This window comes from Mobula birostris, chromosome 1, assembly GCF_030028105.1.
Source record: "Mobula birostris isolate sMobBir1 chromosome 1, sMobBir1.hap1, whole genome shotgun sequence".
Classification (NCBI taxonomy): domain Eukaryota; kingdom Metazoa; phylum Chordata; class Chondrichthyes; order Myliobatiformes; family Myliobatidae; genus Mobula; species Mobula birostris.
In genome coordinates this window covers 110,726,233-110,750,686 of record NC_092370.1, presented here as the reverse complement: position 1 = coordinate 110,750,686, position 24,454 = coordinate 110,726,233, and the positions used below count along the sequence as shown (strand labels likewise).

The 24,454-nt window shown below is 42.0% G+C and overlaps 1 protein-coding gene across 1 annotated transcript in view; it reads left to right on the top strand.

The window, feature by feature from the left end:
* Window positions 1-22,868: 22,868 nt before the first annotated feature.
* Window positions 22,869-24,454, top strand: part of wnt9a (wingless-type MMTV integration site family, member 9A) — a 65,347-nt gene continuing 63,761 nt past the window's right edge. Inside the window, exon 1 of the mRNA XM_072260102.1 lies at window positions 22,869-23,029. Within this exon, the coding sequence (XP_072116203.1) occupies window positions 22,944-23,029 (86 nt within the window). The 5' untranslated portion in view covers window positions 22,869-22,943. The remainder of the gene's footprint in view (window positions 23,030-24,454) is intronic.

Below are 24,454 nucleotides of genomic sequence, written 5' to 3'. Positions count from 1 at the left end.
CACAATTTATTTTACAGGTTTATAACTTATTTTGACAAGTTACAACCGAAGTCCTCACTATGTCTGACCATGATAATCTGCCATTATCCTCTCAGGTTTCAGCACCACTTTAACTTCTTTCAGTACAGTGCAAATCTTAGACATATGTATATATGTGTATATAGCTAGGGCACCTCTAGCATAGTACTGTAATAATTTTATATATTTTCAATAACCAATTAACCTACCAACTTGTGTGCCTTTGGAAACAGGAGGAACCAGGGGAAATCCACGTGGTCACGGGGAGAACGTACAAACTCTGTACAGGCAGCTGCAGGAATTGAACCTGGGTCGCTGGAACTGTAAAGTGTTGAGCTAACCACTACGTTACTGTGCCATCGGATCAATAAATCATTTGTTTGGAATCGAAAGACGTTGCTGGGTGTGCCTGCACCCACGCCAACCCCCGCCACTGGCACTCATTCTCCTGCAAGCATTCCACCTCTGCCTTTCCCAATGTCTTTTGCTCCCACCAGGGTTACAAACTTGCTCTCTGCTGCACATTGAGAAATACAGTGCTGTGCAAATGTCTTAGGCACCTTTGCTATATTTATGTGCCTAAGACTTTTGCACAGTACTGTATCAAACCAAAACTGAAACATAATTTTTTCGAACAGAGGTATCTCTAGAAAGAAAAATAGAATTAATGTTTCAGTTGTAAGGACCTTTCCAAAACTGGAAGATATTTGAATAGGAAAATAGCTTAAAGTGAATAATTTCAGCAATTAATCCATGAATGTATTAATGTAAAATTTTCTCTTTCTACTACTTGAAGCAGTTATATTTTAAATTCTTTGTTAAACAAGTAAAGGAAAGAGAATGTGGTAATCACACTGTAACACACTCATCTGCAATACCAGTTCCACCCCAAGGTCACTCGAGTAAATAAATCCACTGATGGCGTGGGAGGTCAAGCAATGGAGATACTGTTTACTTCATAAGTGACATTCAACAAATGGGGGCAAAATGAGTCACTCACAAAGCAAATGAATTAATCAACTTCTTTCCTCCATGTACTGCAGCTCCAAAATCCATGAGATGATCTAATCATTATTGAAACCTTACTGCAGAAGGTTTAGTACATTATGTCAGTTTTTTGTGTGTGATTTAAGCAGCTATTTTTAAAACGTGCCCTGATGTGATTCCACTTATTTTCCCAAATATTTTCTAGACTTGGTAGATTTTGTTTCAGCTTAAGTTGTTCACCCTTTCCTAATTTTGAATTTCTCAATCACCTCTACAGTTCCAACAATTCCTTAAATTAAGAACATTTATTTGACTTGATCTGTGTTGAATCCACTAAGATCTCATGGAACGTTAGTCTTATTGATGACATCACAATTTAAGTACAGGGGAGCTGCTGTGCTCACAGGGGAGCTGCTGTCTCACAACTCTAGTAACATTGTGTTTGATCCTAATCTCCGATCGGCCTCCGTGGGACTTTTACATTCTCCCTTCGATCATATGAGTCTCCCTCAGGTGCTCCAAATTCATCCCACTTCCCCAAAACACGCTAATTAGTGGGTTAACTTACCACTGTAAATTGCACCAAATCTGAATTAAATGTTGGGAGAATGAGTGGGAATTGTATCGATGTAAAGTAAATGGGTGCTTAATGGTCAGCAGTGATACACTTGGTATAAGAGCTCAATTTCATGCTTTCTGAATCTATGATTCTTATTCTTGCTGTCCACAATAATTTACACATGCCCATGTAAAATTTTGTCTTCAAAAAGTGCAGTGTCTTTTTTTTAAGATGGAAACCTGACCATAAATTAGCTAATGCCTTCACTAAAGTAGAAATTTTTAAGAGCCTTTCCTAATGAGATGAAATGGATCGGGTGCAGTACAAACCAGAAGTGATCTGTAGAACACATGGATTTGATAAAGTCTTATGGTCTTTAAATAAACCTGAGTACAGTGTGCTGAGTCAGCAAATATGCATTAGCACAGAGAACACGTGGAGAATTAGAGCCTCCACTGGGACATTATTGCCTGCTAGCACACCTTTGATGTTCAAGAATTTACAACATAAGTGGACAAAATTCATCTCATCTTCTGGAAATAACTTGACTCATGAATTTAGAGTGGCAATCCAAGATATTAACAAGAAACAAAGCAGGATAAGTAATGCTCACAGAAGGAGAATGAACCTATAAACAAGTCTTCATGCCAGGAGGTCTTGAGCTAACTCATTAATGGGTTTTCCATAATCTGTTGATTTACAATTCCAATAACAAAACCATTATGATACAGTTAGGTTCCATCCTGTCCTTGTGGGCTGTCTCTGTGCAGTTTCCCATGTTCTACCCATGACCCTGTGAGTTCCTTTGGGAACTCTGATATCATTTTATATTGAAAGATGTCCTTGTAGGTTAATCGGCTATTATAAACCATATTATGATCGTAAGTGGCACAAGAGCCAAAATGGATAGTTTGTGAGCACAAGGCAGAGAAGGGCTATAGGAGAATAAGATGAAGAGGAGTTAGGAATCACAGGAGGTGATATGGACTGGTTATGTCAAAAGGCTTCCTTTTATGTCATAATAGTATGGTTATTGTAGTATTAATGACTAATGGCAAACATTCAAGCTGAATAGGTTAGGATTTTATTCCCTAGAGTGTGGAAGAATGAGGGGAGTTTTGATAGAAATATACAAAATTGTGAGCAATATAAATAAGGTAAAGGTGAGCTGGCTTGTTTTTTTCACTGAGGTTGGGTGAGACTAGAACCAGAGGTCATGGGTTAAGGGTGGAAGATGGAATGTTTAAGGGGAACATGAGGGGGGGCTTCTACACTCAGAGGGTGGTGAGAGTGTGGAACAAACTGCCTGTGTAAGTGCCGTATGCGGGTTCAATTTCAACATTTAAGAGAAGTTTGGATAGATCCAGAGATGGGAGGTTTATGGAGTGCTATGGTTCAGTTGCCGGTTGATGGAACTAGGCAGATCAGTAGTTCAGCACTGACTGGATGGGCCCAAGGACTTGTTTTTGTGCTGTGGTTCTCCGTGACTCTGCAACTTTATTCCTGCAGTCTTCAAAGTTCCAAGCTGTGACCTGAAGAATTTCCAGCACTTGTCATTCAATGTGAACTTCTAGATAATGCACCATTGATCAGGGGAGGAAAGAATGTGATTATAAATTAACCCCACTCTAGCAGGAGCACTTCAAAAGAAAATGTTAGTGCAACCATTTTATAATGTAGGAAAAAAAGCATTTGTGGATGATTCGCGACCTAGCTTCCAGTGTAGAATATAACCACTGAACCATTGCTAACATCTTCATTGGACAAATCTTTTCTACTTTACCCAACAGTCAAAAATATGACATTTCAATGACCCAGAGAAGCTAACCTTGTAGAGCTTGGAAAGCTCTGTCAACGGGCATTTTCCAGGGATATTCATGTTTTATTTTATTATAAGCAAATACTGACATTTTCAGTCATGTTTAAAGAGAGAGTGACAAATCTATACCCACGAGAATGGTACACTCATCTAGAGCTGCATATAGACTTAGATCTGGTCTTAGTCCCAGATGATTAATCTAAGCCTGAGTTGGTTGCTGATTATCTTACCTGTAGATTTCTGGTCTCAGAGCCAGTTTAATCTCCTAACACCCACCGTCCAGTGTGATCTGGAGACCAGGAGTATGCCCAACTTTAGGATAGGGACAGACACCAGGACCATTCTTGGTTTACCCACAGGATGAGGAGATGGCAAGGGGAGTCAAATGCTATTTGGCTTTTCAGCTGTAATGCCCATAGTGCTCCTCCTGGTCTTTGCACCTTTACCTAATGATGTCATGACCCAGTACTTTTAAGGCTTTGAGCTACCCTTTAGATTCCTGGGACCAGTTAGCAAGTCTGCAGTCAGGACAGTACATAATGAGGGGGCAGATGAGACAGAAATGGGGCTCCAAGGATATTGAGTGGAAGCCCACCAGAGGTCACGAAGAATTGAGTTGAAGTCTGGTGCAGTTCATTCCATATTTTACAAATATTAATGAGAGAGGGATTTTTATTTCACTCCAGTCCAGCAGTGAATGGATTGTATTCTGATTCATGACATCATCTAGGTCTGCCTCATGTTTTTCCATCTGACCCTCAAGCTTGCTTCAGAATACCACTGGGTACATTTTTAGATGAATGCTCTGTTATTGCATAAGAATATGAATAATGTTATATGTTGACAGGTGCACTCACATAGTCACTGAATAAACCCCACCATCAGGCTAGGGACTGGCACACAGAGCTGCTTACATGAAACTTGTTGTCCAGGGCATTTGTTGCTTGGCAACACCTCAAATCTGTAGATGCATAGAATGCACGTTTATTGGAAAGAAATGCTTACATTATTTGGCACTTATCATGACCTCAGGGCAGTCCAAAATGTGTTATAGCCAGTTACGTATGTGTGTGGCTTAGTCTCTTGTGTAATGCTGAAATCTCAGCAGTTAAATTGTACACGCCAGAGCCAAACGCAAAGCGATAAAAGATTAGATAATTGTGTAAGGTGTTAGCTGAGGGATAAGGGTTTGCCAAGAGAACTCATCTGCCAATAGTTCTGTGCAGCCTTTTAGAGAGCAGCCAGGTCTCAGTTAATTATCTCACCCATCAAAAAACACATCTAACCATGCTGAAATCTCTGTGCTACACTTAAGAGTCAACTGAGAGTCTGTGTTTACTTCTCTGAAGCGGACTGGAACTTATAACCTGCTGACTGAGAGGCCAGAACATTACCATCTGCTGCAGAAGCTCAGTGGGTTGAGCAGCATCTATGGGGGAAGGGAGTTGTCGATATTTTGGGTCAAAACCCTGTATCAGAACATCTTGTGTTTCCAATTTGCTGCCATTGAGCTGAGGTTATGTCAAAATTGAATTCATTGATCCCACATCTGTAGGTAATCTCAAGGGTATGACTGACATTTGAACATGGGATTTTGCTGATCTCTGTTTGGTGCTTGTACAGATATGTCTCCTGCCTGACTGAGCGATTCAGCTGTCAGTATTGTTAGCAAAGAGACAGAAGGTTGTGGGTTCAAGCCCCTTATGTGATTTTGGAATATAGAAATAAAAGAACTGCTGCTATTTTTAAAAAGGCTGATATTTATAGTCCATAGTTTTCCTTGAGGATGTGCAAGTTGTCCACCTTACTGGGCTGGGAATGAACACACATGCAAGCGCAGGTTTTGTTACTTCGCAGGTGAAATTTACATTGTTTCAACAGTTCTTGTCATCACTTAGATACAAGCTTTTTATTTCTAAATACTTTAAATCAAATGCAATTTTTCTGACTATATTGGGAAAATGAAATGATATGGATCACACACAAGCCTTTGTTGCACAATCATTCTGTCATTTTCCCTGTACAGTTTACAGACTCTGGATTCTTGCAAAGGGTTAACTTGTGTGATGCATTCACAGTCAAACTATAGGTGAGATCGACAGCCAGTTTGCAAGTTCCTTCAGATGGCAATAACTGACCAATTAATATTGTTCAGGGCATTGGCAGTTATACAAATGTGTAATCATGTGTAACATAATTGTCTGCCCGTTTCATTTGGGTGAGCACAATGTCTCAGCAGGCAGTACTGCTGCCTCCCATCTCAAATGACCAGGTACAAAACTGATCATTAGATTTGTTTGTGTGATTTTTGCATGTTCTCCCCATGACATGTGGGTTTCCTCAGTTTTCTCATGCATCTCAAAATGGTTAACTTACTAGGTTAATTGGCTATTTTAAATTGCCCGTGCTGTCCATATCAGTGGCCACTGTATCAAGTACACCTGTACACCTGCTCACTATTTTGAATATCTAATCAGCCAGTCACGTTTCATCACCTCAATGCATAAAAAAATGCAGACATGGTCAAGAGGTTCAGTGTTCTTCAGACCAAACATCAGAATGAGGAAGAGATGTGATCTAAGTGACTTTGACATTGGTGTCAGATGGGTTGGTTTGAGTAACTCAGAAACTGCTGATTTCCTGAGATTCTCAGACACAACAGTCTCTAGAGTTTACAGACAACGGTTCAAAAAAACCCCAAAAAATAGTCCAGTGAGTGGCAGCTGTGTGGGTGAAAATTCCTTGTTAATGAGAGAGGTCAGAGGAGAATGGCCAGACTGGTTAACACTGACAGGAAGGCGACAGCAACTCAAATAACCACGCGTTCCAACAGAGGTGTGCAGAGGAGCATCTGTGAATGCAGAACATGTCGAATCTTGAAACGAATGAGCTACAGTGGGAAAAGACTACAAACATTCTCTCAGAAGCCTTTTTATCGGGTACAGGAGGTAGCTAATAAATTGGACACTGAGTGCAGGTGGGAGGTATGAGAATCAGAGTAGAGGTGATGACCATGTGAGAGAGTAAATGGGGATGATCTGGAAGCTGTTATAGAATTGATGGGATGAATAACCTCTATCTTTGTTGTAAGAGAATATAAGAAATTAAAAACCAGCTCTATTGCATATGTAATTGATGAAGAACGAACAATAAAAACCACTTTCTTCACTTGACTACTTATCTGCACTTTTGGATCATCTTGGACATCTCAGCCCTTTCTTAACTATATTTTCTTTTTTTTTCCTTAGGCAGCTTGTTCAGTAATCCCATGCAGAGTGGGGCTTGCTCAGCAGTCATTGCTTGCCTCAGCTGGAGTATTATGTCCAAATCTGGAAATCTGATCTCAAGGCGATACTAAGACCTTAGAGAGGTAGCAGATGACATTTATTAAAAAAATCACTTAAGGGTTCAGGATGATTTGTGGGAAAGAGCAGCGAATCCTTTCCATGGAGCAGAGAAAGTCAAGTAGAAATTTTACAGTTTTCAATTTATGATGGATTTTGGTGTAGTGTCCATTGGGAGGAATTAGTCATTTTCAAAAGGATTATGTATAAATATATGAAAGGGAAAAAATTGCAGGAATTTGTGGAAAGTGAAGCAAAGAGCAACTAATTAGTTAACTCCTTCAAAGACTAGCTAAGGGATAGTGAACTGAATTGCCTCCACTTTCTCATAAGATTCTAGATGTACAGCCAAATTAATTTCACACCTTCTTCTCTCGGATAGGAATCTGGATTCATTCAGTGAATTTCCTTTACTAATATAGAAAAGGAGGACTTTTATTCCTGCTCACAGACCCAATCTACAAACAATGTGGTACAATTTTTCTCATAAACAAAAAGAGGATCTGTATGAAATGGCTTTTGCAGTGGCCAGTGTGTGTAGCGGAGTCCAGTACAGAAACAGGCCCTTTGCTCAATGATGCCTGTGCCAAGCGTGATGAACATCTACACTTATCATATCTGTGTGCACATGAACTAGGTTCCTCCGTCCCCAGCCCCAGCTTGTACGTGTGCTTCTCTGAATACCTCTAAAGCACTGCTATCATATTAGCCTCCACTTCATTATACCACACATTCTAGGCAGCTACTACTGGCTGTCTGAAGTAGACTTACCCCACATATATCTTTTTCAAATTTCCTCCTCTCACCTTAAAACTATACACTCTTAGCATTTGCTATATCCACTATGGGAAGAAGCCCATGAATATATACTCCATCTATGCCTTTCATAATTTTAACTACTTCTTTCAGATTGTTACTCAGTTCATAATGGTCCTGAGAAAACAAAGTAAGCTTGTCCAACCTATCTTTATATCTATTACTGTCTAACTGAGGCAACGTCAAAGTGAACATCTTTTGCACCTTCTCCAAAGCCTCCACATCCCCTGAATCATCCTCTGAAGTTTAGAAAGATGGGGAGGGATCTTATTGAAATGTACCAAATATTGAAAAGCCCAAAGAGAGTAGACATGCAGAAGATATTTCTAATAGTGGAAGAGACTAGGACTAGATGGCACAGCCGCAGAATAGAACAGAGATGAGGAGGAATTTCTTTAACTAGAGGGTGGTGATTCTGAAGAATTCATGGCCACCGACAGCTGTGGAGGGCAAGTCATTGGGTATACTTAAAGAGGAAGTTGATAGGTACTTAATTAGTAAGTGCATCAAAGGTTATGGAGAGAAGGCGGGAGAATTGGGTTGACAGAGTAAATAAATCAGCCATGATCAAATGGCAGAGCAGACTTGATGGGCTGAATGGCCTAATTCTGTTGCTATAACTTATGGTAACATGGAGACCTAATCAGCACACATTACTCCAAATATGGCCTAAACAAAGGTTTGTACAGCTGGAACATAAATTCACAACTTTTATAGTCAATGCCCCAATGTATAAAGCCAAGAATGCTATACACCTTCTTTACTGCCCTCTCTATTTGTGTTGCTACATTCAGGAAGTTGAGGAGTGGTACCCTAATATTTGTCTATACCTAGGGGTCCTGCCATTTACTATATGCTTCCTTCTCATATTGGGCATCCTAAGGTGTGATGCCTCACACTTCTTCAGATTAAATTCCATCTGCCATTTCTCTCCCTGTATTTCCAACTGATCTATATCTTCTTGTATCTCTTGACAACCTTCTTCATTACCCACAAATCCAATAATTCTTATACTGTCTGCAAACTTACGAATCAGCCAACCTACGTTCTGTCCAAAACTTTTATATATATCACAAACAATAGAGGCTAGAGCACAAGTCACTGCAGAACACCATGGGTCACAGACCTCAAGATAAAATAACTCTCCTCCATCACTACTCTCTGTTGGAATCTAACCTACTAAATTTCTGTAGATCCCATGTGCCCTAATCTCCTTGATAGGTATACCATGAGTACTTGTACTGTATGCTTTACTGAAGTCTATTCAGACAACATCTACTGCTCTTTCCTCATCGATCTTCAACACCTTCTCAAAAACTCAGTCATGGCTGTAAGATATGATCTCCCCGGTACAAAGCCATGTTAACTATCCCTACTAAATCTAAGCCTTTCCAGATTTCCCATCCCTCAGAATCTCTACTACCGATATAAGGCTCGCCGGACTATAATTCCTCATTTTGTTCCTTCCTATTGTCGTTTGATTATAAAGCATTGATTTTGTTCCTTCCTATTGTCGTTTGATTATAAAGCATTGATTGCAAAGCATTGATTATTCTCTAGTCATCTGGGTCTTTGCCTTTGACTATTGAGGATGCAAAGATCCCTATCAAGTCCACAGAAAACTCTTCTTGACTCCATAAATAATCTGCTATATATCCCACCACCCTCTTCAGAAGGCCCAGCACTACCCCCTTCTTGATACCTCCATGCACTAGAGTATCAGCATAACCTCTATGCTCTCACGGTCCTCCATATTCTTCTCCTTGGTGAGTATCGATGTGAAGTACTCCTTTTGTTCCTCACCCACCTCCTCTGGCTCCAGGCATAAATTCCTGCAATTGCCCATGTGCAGCCTTACCTCTTGCTATAATTATATGTCTATGTAAAATATATTTATACATTTATTAACACAAATGTATTTATTTCGATTCTCCTTAATTCACTCGGCAAGGACATTTCATCACCCCTCTTAACTCTCTTGATCCCCTGTTTAAGTTCTTTCCTGTTTCCTTTTCAGTCCTCAAGGGCTTTATTAGGTTTCAGCTTTCTAATCCTTGCATATGCTTCCTTTTACTTCTTTGACTAAGTTTGTAACATCTCTCATCATCCAAGGTTTGCAGTCATTGCCATCCTTGCCTTTCTTCCCCTTAGGAGCATGCTAGTCCTGGAAGGTGACCAGTTGACATTCCATATGGTTCTCACGTGTCATGTGTGGACTTACCCAATAATAGCCAGTCCCAATCTGCTCTCCCCTCCTCCGGCTTATGTTGGGAAAATGTTGTTGTAATTAGCCTTTCCCCAATTTAGCACTGAAGTCCAGTTTTATCTTCTTCCATAGCTATCTGAAACCTGAGGCTTTTGGACTCTGTTCCCACAATCCATCTCCCACAGAAACTCTGAACAGGCTCATTTCCAAATATAAGGTCTAGCTTAATCCATTTCCTAGATGGATTTTTTACATCGTGTCTCAAGAAACTTTCTTGGATTCACCTACCAAACTCTGCCCCTTCTAAAACAGTAAGGGAGTCCTGGTAAATACACTAGCAAGACTCTCTGGGAGGGTATAGGTGACCTTCCAGTTTAGGTTCAAGCTATCCTTATACAGATTACTGATGTTCTCCTGTCTGTACCAGTTCCTTAGCCACACATTCAACTGTAGTACCATCCTATTTCTTGCCTCGCTGGCATGTGGCATAAGGGGCCACCCTGGAATTATAACCCTGGAGATCTCGTCTTTTGACTTTCTACATAACTTACTAAATTCTCTTTGCAGGGCTCAATCTCTCTGCCTGCCTATGTTATTGATACCTATATAGACTACCCCCTTTGGCTGCTCACTCTTCATTTTCAAAGTGTCTTACACACACTCAGAGACATCCTTGACACTGGCACCAGAGAGGCAACACACCATCCTAGAGTCTCATTCACAGCCACAGAAATGTCTGTCTATGCCCTTGACTAAAAGGTCTCCTATCATCCAGTAGCACTCATATCCATGGCGATGAAGAGCTCTGAGAGGTTGGTGATGACTAGAGTTAACTCCTGTCTCAGCAAGAACCCGGACACACTAAAATTTGCCTATCTCCACAATAGGTCTAAAGCAATGTGATAATATTGGCTCTTCACAAAGCCTTGAATCACCTGGACAATAGAAATACTGATGTCAGGGTGCTGTTTACGAACTACAGATCAGCGCTTAACCCAATCATTCCTATAGTTCTGATCGAAAAGCTCCAGAACCTGGGTTTCCGTACCTCCCTCTGCAACTAGATCCTCGACTTCCTCACTGGGAGAACACAACATATGCAGGTCGGAAATAATATTCCCACCTCACTGACAATCAACACTGATGCACTTCACTGATGTATGCTTAGAACACTGCTCTACTCGCTCTACACCCATGAATGTGTGGCTAGGCACAGCTCAAATGCCACCTATCAATTTGCTGCTGACACCACTCTTGTTGGCAGAATTTCAGGTGGTGATGAGAGGGCGTACAAGAGTGAGATAGATCAGCTGGTTGAGCGGTGTTGCAGCAACAACCTTTGGCTCAACATCAGTAAGACCAAAGGACTGATTATGAACTTCAGAGAGGGTAAGATGAGGGAACACACAATAGTCTTCTTAGAAGAATCAGAGGTGAAAGAGTAAGCAGCTTCAAGTTCCTGGGTATCAATATCTCTGAGGATTTATCCAGGCTCAACATATTGATGCAGCTATAAAGAAGGCACAACAGCGGCTATGTTTCATTAGTTGTTTGAGGAGATTTGATATGTCACCAAAGACACACATTTCTACAGATACACCATGGAGAGCATTCTAACTGGCTGCATCACCGTCTGGTATTAGAGGGGAGGGCTACAGCAAGTTGTGGACTTAGTCAGGTCCATCATGGACACTAGCCTCTGTAGTATCCAGGACATTTTAAAGGAACAATGCCTCAGAAAGGTGGCATCCATCATTAAGGACTCCCATCACCAGGACATGCCCTCTTCTCATTACTACCATCAAGGAGGAGGTACAGGAGCCTGAAGGCACACATTCAATGATTCAGGAACCGTTTCATCCCCTCTGTTATCTGATTTCTGAATGGCCATTGAACCCATGAACACTACCTCAATACTTTTTTATTTTTAATTCTGCACTACTTAATTTAATTTAACTACATTATATATATAAAATTACTGTAATTTACATTTTTTCTCTATTATTATGTATTGCATTGTGCTGCTGCCACAAAGAAAAGAAATTTCATGATATATGCCAGTGATATTAGACCTGATTGTGATTCTCGATCTGGTTCTGACTTTTGCCCATGTTGCCGTTGACCTTCCCTGCTAACAGTGCCAGTTGTGGTGCCAGTAATCTGGCTTCTGATGCCATCTTCGCCAATAGTATTTTAAGTAGTATGTTTGTTTGAAAGGGGGACATCCATTGGAGATTCTTTCATTACCTGTCTATGCTTCTTGGTTGTCACTCATCTATCTGACTGAAGCTTTGGTGTGACTACCTCCCCCAAACTCCTGTCAACTGCACTCTCTGCCTCTTCTGTGCTCCTCAGTAAGCCCAGGTGCTGCTCCAGCTCATTCGTGTGGTCTGAGAGGAGCTGTGGCAAGCCACATAACTTGCAAGCGTAGCCATCAGGAACCGGACCTCTCCCTGATCTCCCAAATCTGATAGGAGGAGCACTCCACCCCACTGCCCTTTTAATAACTAATGCACTGAAGATAAGACAGACAATGAAAAGCTGTCACAACAAGGATGTTCTTTTTAAACAATGAATGCCCGTGAGGCTGGAGGAAATGGGGACTATCAGTGATTTCAGAAGTAAATCAGACAAGCAAACAGGCAGCGCTGTGGAATTGAGCATGAAAAAGGAGCTGACTAGAGAGCTGACATGGACTTAGTATGCTGAACGTTCTCCTCCTCAGTTATGGAGCCATAGAGACATAGAGACATACAGCATGGAAACAGGCTCCTCAGTGCACTGATACACACTGCCCAAAGTGCTCATCATTTGGCCCATATCCTGCTAACCCTTTCCTATCCATGTACCTGAAATCATACATAGAATATAGAGTGCCTTTTCAAGTGCTGTTAATGTACCTGCCTCCGCCTGTTCCTCTGGACCAGCCCATTCCATTTACTGACCACCTTCTCAAGGAAAATCATGTCTGACGAATCTCATCGAATTTTTTGAGGATGTAACTCGTAGAGTGGATAGAGGAGAACCAGTGGATGTGGTATATTTGGATTTTCAAAGGGCTTTTGACATTAGTGTGCAATCTTAAAGCACATGGTATTAGGGATATGGTATTGATGTGAATAGAGATGTGGGTATGGTTGGCGGACAGGAAGCAAAGAGTGGGAATAAACGGGACCTTTTCAGAATGGCAGGCAGTGACTAGTGGGGTACTGCAAGGCTCAGTGCTGGGACCCCAGTTGTTTACAATATATATTAAAGACTTGGACGAGGGAATTAAATGCAGCATCTCCAAGTTTGCGGATGACACGAAGCTGGGCAGCAGTGTTAGCTGTGAGGAGGATGCTAAGAGGATGCAGGGTGACTTGGATAGATTAGGTGAGTGGGCAAATTCATGGCAGATGCAATTTAATGTGGATAAATGTGAGCTTATCCACTTTGGTGGCAAGAACAGGAAAACAGATTATTATCTGAATGGTGGCCGATTAGGAAAAAGGGGAGGTGCAATGAGACCTGGGTGTCATTGTACACCAGTCATTGAACGTGGGCATGCAGGTACAGCAGGCGGTGAAAAAGGCGAATGGTATGCTGGCATTCATAGCAAGAGGATTCGAGTACAGGAGCAGGGAGGTACTACTGAAGTTGTACAAGTCCTTGGTGAGACCACACCTAGAGTATTGTGTGCAGTTTTGGTCCCCTAATCTGAGGAAAGACATTCTTGCCATAGAGGGAGTACAAAGAAGGTTCACCAGCTTGATTCCTGGGATGGCAGGACTTTCATATGATGAAAGACTGGATTGACTAGGCTTTTACTCGCTGGAATTTAGAAGATTGAGGGGGGATCTTATTGAAAGTATAAAATTCTAAAGGGATTGGACAGGCTAGATGTAGAAAGATTATTCCCGATGTTGGGGAAGTCCAGAATGAGGGGTCACAGTTTGAGGATAAAGGGGAAGCCTTTTAAGACCGAGATGAGGAAAAACTTCTTCACACAGAGAGTGGTGAATCTGTGGAATTCTCTGCCACAGGAAACAGTTGAGGCCAGTTCATTGGTTATATTTAAGAGGGAGTTAGATATGGCCCTTGTGGCTAAAGGGATCAGGGGGCATGGAGAGAAGGCAGGTACAGGGTTCTGAGTTGGATGATCAGCCATGATCATACTGAATGGCGGTGCAGGCTCGAAGGGCCAAATGGCCTACTCCTGCACCTATTTTCTATGTTTCTATGTTTCCGGGTGAAAAAGGTGTCCGCCAGAGAAAGCAAGATCTCCCAGTGGCCACACATTTTAATTCCACGTCCCATTCCCATTCTGACATGTCTATCCGCGGCCTCCTCTACTGTCGGGATGAAGCCACGCTCAGGTTGGAGGAACACCACCTTATATTCCATCTGGGTAGCCTCCAACCTGATGGCATGAACATTGACTTCTCTAACTTCTGTTAATGCCCCTCCTCCCCTTCACACCCCAGCCCTTATTTATTTATTTAATATATTTTTTTATTTTTCCCCCTTTTTATCTCTCTCTCTCTTTTATCTCCCTCTGTTCCTCTCACTATAACTCCTTGCCTGCTCTCCACCATCCGGGCTCCCCTCCCCCCTTCCCTCTCTCCCCAGGCTTCCCATCCCATGATCCTCTTCCTTCTCCAGCCTCATTTTCCTTTTGCCAATCAACTTTCCAGCTCTTAGATCCATCCCTCCCCCTCCTGTCTTCTCCTATCATTTCGGATCTCCTCCTCCCCCTCTCCCTCCCACTTTCAAATCTCTTACTAGCTCTTCTTTCAATTAGTCCTGACGAAGGGTTTCGGCCCGAAACGTCAACTGTACCTCTTCCTATAGATGCTGCCTGTTCTGCTGCGTTCACCAGCATTTTTCGTGTGTTGCTTGAATTTCCAGCATCTGCAGATTTCCTCATGTCCACAGGTTCCCAATAAACTTGCTCCCTTCAGCTGAAACCCATGTCCTCCATCTCTAGATTTCCCAATCCAAATTCATTGATGAAAAAAGAGAAAATAAACCCTACAATCTATATATTCCTCTCCTTCCTCTCTGGATAATTCATGAAATTAACTGATCATACATATAGTTAATGATAATGTCCCTTATTATGATAACATCCCCACTGCAGCCAACATATCGCTTCCTTTTGAGAGTGTAAGAAGAATCAACTAATAATGCACTAGATGGCAGTGCGTTCCAGAGGCTTCAAATTCTGGGAAGGATAAGACCTAATACATGGACAACACACACAGGAATTGCCGGTGAACATTGACTGTACCTCTTCCTAGAGATGCTGCCTGGCCTGCTGTGTTCACTGGCAACTTTTGTGTGTGTTGCTTGAAATTCCAGCATCTGCAGATTTCCTTGTCTTTGCATAATACATGGACAACCTTAGTTTGTCTAGTTTAATTGCATGTTCCTGATCTTCTCCATTTCACAAATCGAGAAAATCAGTGAATTGATAGTGAAAAGATTAGATCTGCTGCTGACAGCTTCCAATCTCCCAGTTCCCCTGGCCATGCACTGGTACCATATCACAACCGGGCTCACACATAAACACTACACTGAAGTATTAGAGAATGGCTTTTGCCTCTAGAGCACCTTCAAATAAGATGGAAGAATTGGGAGTTGGTGGATGATGGAAATTTATGATGGAACAACAGTTAGAGTGATGAAAGGATCATTGTGAAAAGTCCTGAATTAAGTCACGTCATGCTTTCATTCTGGAAATTTCTCTCTCAGCCTCCTGCAATCTCATTTTCATTTCAAACACAAACTTCAAACAATCAGCTAAAAGTAAAAGCAGGTGTTAATCCGAGTGGCACCTCATGGAATTCACCCTTTACTTGCAAAATCCAACATACTCCTCACAGTTGGAGTTTTACAATTCCTGGTTCAAGCAAATCGGCCTGAACTTTTCACATTGATGCAATCATGAAGAAGGCACGCCAGCAGCTCCACTTCATTAAGAGTCTGAGGAGATTTGGCAGATGTACGGCGGACAGCACTCTGACTAGTTGTACCACCACCTGGTACGGAGCCTCCAATGCACAGAATCACAAAAGGCTGTAGACTCAGCCAGTTTCATTGTCAGAGAAACTCACCCCACCAATGAGGAATCCTCAAGGGGCAGATCGATAATTAAGACCCTTATCACCCAGGACATGCCCTCTTCATGCTACAAATATTGGGGAGAAGGTCCAAGAGTGCAAGGACCCACACTCAGCCTTTCAAGAATGGCTTCTGCCCATCCATTTTCCGATTGCCGATGAACCCATGAACCCTATCTCATTATTCGTCTTTTGCATATTTTATTCTTTTTTGTAACATAATAATTTTTATGTCTTGCTCTTCACCACTGCCTCAAAAGAACAAAATTTACACATAGTGGTCACTTTATTAGGTGCATCTGTACACTTGCCTGATAATACAAATATATAATCAGCCAATCATTTGGCAGACACTCAGTGCATAAAAGCATACAGACATTGTCAAAAGGTTCAGTTGTTGGTCAGACCAAGCACCGCAATGGGGAAGCAATGTGATCTAAGTGACTGTGACTGTGGAATGATTGGTGGTGCCAGAGGGCATGGTTTGAGTATCTCAGAAACTGCTGATCTTCTAGGATATTCACGACAAGAGTTTTCAGAGAATGAAGCAAAAAACTAAAATTAAAAAAAAACCAAGTGAGTGGCAGTTCTGTGGGCAAAAACACTTTATTAATGAGAATAGTCAGAGGAGAACGACTAGACTGGTTCAAGCTGACAAGAAGGCAACAGTAACTCAAATAACCATGTATTACAACAGTGGTGTGCAGAAGAGCATCTCTGAATGCACAACACATTGAACCATGAAGTGGATGGGCTACAGCAGCAGAATACCACAACATACACTCAGTGGCCACTTTATTAGGTACAGGAGGTACCTAATAAAGTGGCTACCGTGTGTATATCAGTGATAATAAACTTGATTCTAATTATGAGCCTTCTGATTTAATGCTGGTGTCCAATGGTTTACAGCTGTGCTTACTATCATTTTGGTAATGTTTCAATCCAAGTCCGTCACAGCCACTTCGAGCTGATCTCTAGAGGGGCTGAATGGATTGCACTCATTTATATGAATGGTGGTCTGATGACGAACAGACATTGCTGTTCTCTATATTTTAGTGTTTCGAGTTCAGATGGATAGAACAAACACTGTTCTCACTGGATACAATTATCCTGCCCTCCATTCTCTGACCGACTGTGACAAACAACATTTACCAACATATGCCAGTGATATTAAACCTGATTCTGATGGGTGATGTGCGATTGCTGACAAGAAGTCGATGCATGGACAGATCTTGGGATCTACAGCTCTCTGAAAGTGTTAATACAAATAGACAAGGGTGTAAAGAAGGGATACAACATACACTACCTGCCTCTATTGAATGGTGCATTGAGCATAAATGCTAGGAAGTTATATTGTAATTGTACAAATCTTTGGCTGGTCCCATTTGGAGAACTGAGCAGATCTCTTGTCATCACATTATAAGAGCTATGGAGAGGGTGCAGAGGAGGATCACGAGGATGTTGCCTAGATTGGAGAGTATCAGTAATAAGGAACGGTTGCCAAACTTGGATGGTTTACTCTCAAATGGAGGCTGAGAGATGGGAGAGGGGAGTAGTGACCTGATGGAAGTATATAAAATTATGAGAAGTTTTAGAGAGTTAGAAGTTTTTTCCCTAAGTAGAAATGTCAGCTGCCAGAGGACATACTGTAGCTTTAAGGTGAGAGGGGGAAAGTTTTCAGCAGATTTACATTTTTTTGCGCAGAGAGTTAGTCTGCACTGCCATGAGAAGTGGTGGAAACAAATACAATATTTATGAGGCATTTAGATAGGTGCATAATTAGGCAGAGAATGGAGACTTATAGACATTACGCACACCGATGGGGTAGCTTGACTTGGCATTGCAATCGACACAGACTGGGGCTGAAAATCCTGCTCCTGTGCCATACTGCTGTTCTATGTTCTATGTCTGAGGCAGGCAAGAGAATGGGGATTATTTTCTATAAGAGATGCAAGCTTTGGACCTGCATAACTTTCAAGTGGGACAGGAGAACAGACATTGAAAAATGGGGACACCATTTGAAATGGGGCAATTGGGCAGATGGGAATGGATATATGATTTACGATGTTCCTTTTGCTAGACGTTGAAATGCAGAGCCCTGTGTAATAATATCTCAAGCTTATCACCATTAGAATGTTTTATGTTGAAAATTTGATCCTGTGTTGATGTAACATAATATTGGAATAGCTGTTGTCAACAAATGCATATTCTGTTATTATGTAAAGACAAACTTTACAAGTAAAAAAATCATTTGGGGGAAATATTGGATGCCAGTGATTCTCTTCCGACTTATAGAAGCACAACAGAGCACCTAATATCCCAAGGCAGTCTCACTGTGGGAGATGGGACACAACAATCTGGAACCAAATCTAGATGAGGTACAAAAGGTCCTAATATATAGATTTAAAACTTACATCATATCAATACTTATATTTGTGGTTAGTGGTAGTCTTAAATGAATTGTAAGATTAATATTTAACATCCTATAAGTGCCCCATCTACTGGTGGTATTTGGAATTGTATCTGGGAAGTGTAACAGGTGAACAACAAACTGCTAGAGAAACTCATCAGGTCAAACAGCAACTGTGGAGGCGAAGGGGTAATCGATGTTTTGGGGGCAGGGCCTTGATACAAAATGTTGGCTCTCCCTTTGTCTTCACAGTTTCTCCAGAAACCTTTTTTTTTCTGCTCCAAATTCCAGCATCTGTGGTCTCTCTTGTGTGTCACCATTGAACGACTGCTTCTACTTGAAGTCTCTTCATGACACATCCACTTTGAGGAATTTTTTTTTTCATCTCTTCAACTGGTGTTCTGTGGGTCTCTCTCTCCACCCTCTCTCATTTTTCCTACTCTTCTACTCTTTGACTATATTTTTACCAAGACTCACTGCTACAGCTATGTGTTTTCCTCACAACTTGGCTTTGCAGCCATTTTGTCCCATGTGGTTTCCAGCTCCATTTTCAGGTCTCTCAGTTTGGTCCCAGCAGGATCTCAGGTGTATACATTCTATTCACGGTTTCTCTACACTGTTTCTCCTCCATTTTTCCCTCCACCATTCCCATTATGCATTGGTACCTCTTGTCCCTTCCCCTCTCTCCCTCTCTCTCTCCGCTGTTCTGGTTGGCCTGCAACTTTTCTTTGTCGTCCACCAGATCCACTCTTTCTCTTTCATGTCCATAGACTCCACGAAGGATCATAAACTTGCCTGCCAAGTCCTAGTGCAGGGTCTCATTCTGAAAAGCCAGCTGTCCATTTGCCTCCACAGATGCTGCTGTCCTACTGAGATCCTCTACGTTTGTTTCCAGGTTCCAGCATCTGCAGTCTCTCCTCTGCCTGCAAGAGTGAGTGGCAACTGTGAACATTTTATGAAGTACACAGAATATTCAGGTTGCAACTACAGGAACATGTGGGTTAGAGAGTTATGTGTTTACAGCTCAAGTGCAGATCATTTGGCAAATCTCATCCATGCCAGCTATTGGGTACTGATCCATTCTCATCTTACCTTCCAGCACTAGGCTATAATTTCAGGAAAGGAAATTGCCTTTTAAACTCACGATAGAGCATATGCCATCAACTTTTTGCTGTTGATGTTTCTGTAGCAGGCAATTTCTTTTTTACGAGGTCAAGTTGCTAGCTCAACGCTCAACCCGGCATGGATGGAAAGTGTGCAAGGGAACCGGCTGGATTTGAACTCAGGAGCCTTCGCGCCAAAGTCCGGCGCTGATGCCACTATACCACCAGCCGGCTTAGTATTTCAAGCACCGATCTAAATATTCCTTAAATGTTGTGAGTGCAACTATCTCCAATATTCTTCAGGCAGTGTCAATCTTCCTCAGATCGCCTCTAATTATTCTACATTGCACCTTTAACCTATACCCTCTGGCTATAGGTGCCTCTGTTATGGGGAAAAGCTTCTTACAATCCACCGTATCTATGACTTCCTGATTCTGTGTACCTGAGACAGCTATCCCCTCAGCCTTCTCTGTTTCAGAGAAAGTAAATCCAACCTGTCTGGTCCTTCTTCATGAGCGAAATGGTCCACCCGGTCAGCATCCTGGACTATCTCCTCTACTACTACTATTATGTCCTCTCCATGCTCCCAGGCCAAGTGCGATCAGATCTCTCCAGCTTCAGCTGTGACTTAGTCATATTTTATAAGGTTGTTCCAAAACCCTGATATTATTTTCTGTGGTCTGGCTAACAATAGTACTTATTAGTAGAGATCAAGATAATAACATATAAATGGATCTATAAATTTAGAATATTTTCACCTGGATTTACTTTGAGAAAGGAATGTCTTGAGGAGGAAAAACCAAAATGCTAACGTTTGAATTGATGGTTAATTACAGATGAGCCATATATGTCCTTTCAGAAAGATCTAAGAGATTCTTCAACCCTGGCTGTAATTCATTTTCAACCTATATTACAAAAGAAAATATCTGACCATGTATTTTCCTGCTGTTAGCACGAGCTGCTGCTTGTAAATTAGTTATCCTGCATTATTCCACTGACAACACTTCAGTTCAGTCCTGAGATAGTAAAGCTAGATATTATTTTAGTTTTTGATTCATGCACTTCCATTCTATTTTACTCAATCGTCAACAAATTACATTTATAGAGTGTTGAGTTCGTCAGCACAGAAGCTGTCATTCAGCTCATCTAGTTTGTGCCCATCTGGTCTTCTGCTTAATCCCATTTCCCTGCACTTGGGTCACGGTCCTTCACACTCCTCTTCACTCTTTGCAACTTCTCTTACATGTTACAATTGAATCTGCATCTAGCTCTTCTGCTGGCAGCTCTACTCCACACGCATAATGTCCTCAGAGTGAAGAAGTTCCCCATCTATCCCTCTCATAGCTTCCTAAGATCTCCCCTCGTTCTTCTGTGTGTTGGGGGCTGGTGCAGATAAAGGATGCCTATGTGGGGAATTTAATGGACTGACAGCAAGAGTTTTGGATCATTGATTCAGAAACACCGCCTCAAATCCCAACATTGCAGCAGCAATGGAATTTAAGTAAATTGTAGAACTTTTAATTCAATAAAGAATTAATAGACGCAGTTTGAAGAATAAGAAGAATAATTAGGCATAATATGATGCAAAGTTATATTAGAGGACAGATGATGAACGGTAGCCACCTCTAACTGAGAAAAGCACTGGGGATAGAGATTGGGGGCTTAGATTGCTGAAAGAATAGTGGCAATCAGAGAGCAGAGGGAGCCAGAATCGGCTGAACACAACTAACTTCTCCGGTCTGTCTGAAAGACAGACAGTGATGGTGCCCGTCAAAGCTTCGAATAGATTTGAAACAGTAAGATTACAATGTGGTACACTGGGAGCCAATGGGTTGAACGAAGGTTGGTGTAAGTGAAGATATGGACGGGAGACTTTTGGATTAGCACAGGTTGGCCGAAGTTGGAAAATGGAAGGCCAGCCAGGATAGCAATAGAGTTGTTGAGTCAGGCAATAACAAAGGTGTGGATGTCACTTCTGCAGTAGCTTGCATAAGAGAGAGATGGAGACGGGCAGAAAGCACATAGCCATAAGGAGGATATGAAATTACAAGCTCCATTCTGGATCCACAACATTGTGGAAGTCTTTTTCACCATTAAGACTCGCTACGATGAGCTCAGAACTCCATCTCACTCCAAATTTCCTTGGTCACTTTTCTATTTCCCATATTTACATTTAATTACGCATTCTTTGAATTACATGGTGCTCTCTGTTCCGTTTAACTTATTCTAGCCAGTACGCTCATTTCATGTTTGTTCGCTATATATTCCATTGTCTTTTTTGTATCAGTTTACATTGTTTCAGTGATGTTGTCCACCGTGGACAAACCCGTTACTCTCTATTGCTTTCTATGATTCCTTCAGATGCAATATTCCAAGCTCTCGTTTACATTGTTCATTTTTTTCCCCATTCGCTGTGTCTCTGAGCGCTCGTTCCTTCCCGTTGCTGGGATTCGAGCCAAAGCGCCGTCAGCTCGTTTCCGCGGACAAATGCTGCTCGACTCCCTGAGTCTGTTGATTGTTGCTTCCCATTCTTTCCGCCTTGTACTTTCTTCACTCTAAACCATTATCCCCCATTCACTCTTGTCACTTCCATTGCGCGCCCTGGCTGATTCCAGGGGTCAACTTCCTCCTCATTCCAACAGTAGCCGTTCGCCAGCTTCTGCCCGATTCTATCTGCATCTCCCTTTACTCCCTTTTGATTCCATCTTCTGCTCTCCTTTCCCCTTGCATCCTCCCTGTCTCCAGCTCTCCATTGGATTCCACCGTACGCTGTATCTCTCATTCCATCTTGCTCGCTGATTCCAGCTCTTCCATCTGATCCAAGGACCCCTCCGCACTCTCTGATTCCAGTCCTCTCCCTCTCCGCTCGCTTTCAGTTCCTCCTGATAGGATCTCTCTCTCTCTAAATCCAACCCTCGCCCCTGTCCAGTTCTCACCTCCCGCTATTTAATCGCAGCCCATTTTTCGTTACGGCTGGCATCGATTAATTCAAAATGTTCAACTTCAAGTTCCTCCTTCCTGGGTCCAATTCAGTCTCGCTTTCTGTCCCCAATTCAAACACTCTAACTTCGCCTGATTCTGTTTCTTCTGGCTAATTCGTGCTCACCCCTATTTCTGCAAATTCCTTTCTCTCTCCAAGCATTTGCAGTTCTGACTCTAATCCCGGCTCTTTCCCGCTGTCTCTATCCTCTCTGCCTGATCCAGGCTCCAGCTCACTACATCTGACAACTGGCGTTTCCTCAATGTGCCGGGTCCCAGGCTGATTGTGGCTCCCACTGCTCCTCCCTCCCTTTCTCGTTCCCTGGCTGTCAGACGCGATACAACACCAGCAAACACCCCACCCGACCCCCTCCTCCCTCTTCCACCGCCCGCTCTCCCTTTTTCTGCTTCCAGCTCCACCCTGCTTGTTGTGGTGCTTGCTGGCTGAGCGGGGAAGAGGCGGACCGGCCAGCGCGCCTGCGCTTGTATCTGGGGCTCAGTCCGTCTGCTCTATAAGAAGGCGGCGCGATCGCGAAACTCACCAGAAACTAACCTCAATACGAAACGAGATGGTCAGCTTTCGAGCCGGTACAGCAAAATGCTGGATGGACACTGCTCTCTGGGATGGCAACTCGTCGCTGTTATAGTCCTTCTGACCATCGGCAACACCACTGCCTATTTTGGGTACGTCCTGAAAATTAAAAAAAACATTTTACAAACTTTCAAAACTTTTCTGAACTCTCAGAACTGTTTTCAAACATTTTAATCTATTTATTTCCTCAGGAAGTTCTCTTCTCACAGATTTTTGTTTTGGATTTCATGTAACGCAAACAGAAATGTACAAAACGAGTTTTAGAAGTGATTGGGTGCGCCTCTGTGTTCGTAGTTTGGGAAATTAAAACGATCTGCACTGAGCTTCCAGCTACAGGTTGCTGTGTGTGTTCAGACTTTTGATATTTCTTTAAAGTCGAATGTTCTGTGATCACTCCGGCGCAGTCACTTGAACTTTTGGACCTGATAACATTTCTTTTCTTCCGATAGGTGAGACTGTCTACTGTATTTCATCTAAACGCTCTGTCTTTTTCAGTGTATGTCTGGAGAATCGCTGGGTTATGTCGCGTGTCACGGCAGTGATCTTTGATTCGATTCTCCAGTGCTGAGTTAGGAGACAGTGTGATGCATGCGTTGTAGGTGCATTATTTATAAAATATACTTGCACGCATACACACTTCTATTTTGCCCCCGCCCACTAATATTTAAACATCTGCTCAACCTACTGACATGAGAATAGTAAACTAAGTATTGGGAGGGTGGAATTGTGTGTGTAAATGAAATACTAGATCGCGGTTTACATCAAACCCCGGGTTAGACTCCGGTCTGGAACTCATCTTTTTGCAGTTTCAAGTTATGCAGTTTTTCTTTCTCCCTTGAAACCTTCCTCCCCTTTTAGTGGGACCACCAGATTTTTTTTTTGTATTTTGGAAGCAGCTTTACAGTTACCAGCTATAATAACACACGCCAGCACATGCTGTTTTACAAAAGAAAACTTTGGAATCTTATTTCTTAAAGAGAAAGATCTGGAGTTCTCTACTCTGCCTATTCCACTAGTTTTCTGTTTTATCAAGGTTTGGAATGAGACTTGATCAATCTGTGTGACGTGAAGCAAACTGTTTTAAGACCGAAGTCTATTATATCCTCAATATTTCGGACAGATAGGAAATGATTAGTATAATCAAATCAAACTAATTAGCGCGTTGACTGAAAACTTTTAGAGCACACGTTAAATGGAAATAAACGGTGCAAGTTTGTTTTAAGTTAATGATTGCCCTTGTAATGACCCAAGGAGTTCTGTCGTGATTTTATTAGTTTTGGTACAGTTATCTCCGCGATAATTAGGGCAGGTTTGATTTCTTCCTCCTCCCATAACAAATTTAATCCAGCCGTGTTGACCGTCTGAACTCAGTGCAAAATTCAACGATTCTAAAACTGGGAAGTGCGCCTAAAGTGCAGTGAGAAATAGCACAAAGTATAGTCTTTAGCAAATTGGAAAAACAAAATCTAATGTTCCTATCAGAGAAATAGTGCAGGCAAATGTTCCTGTAAGGCGCA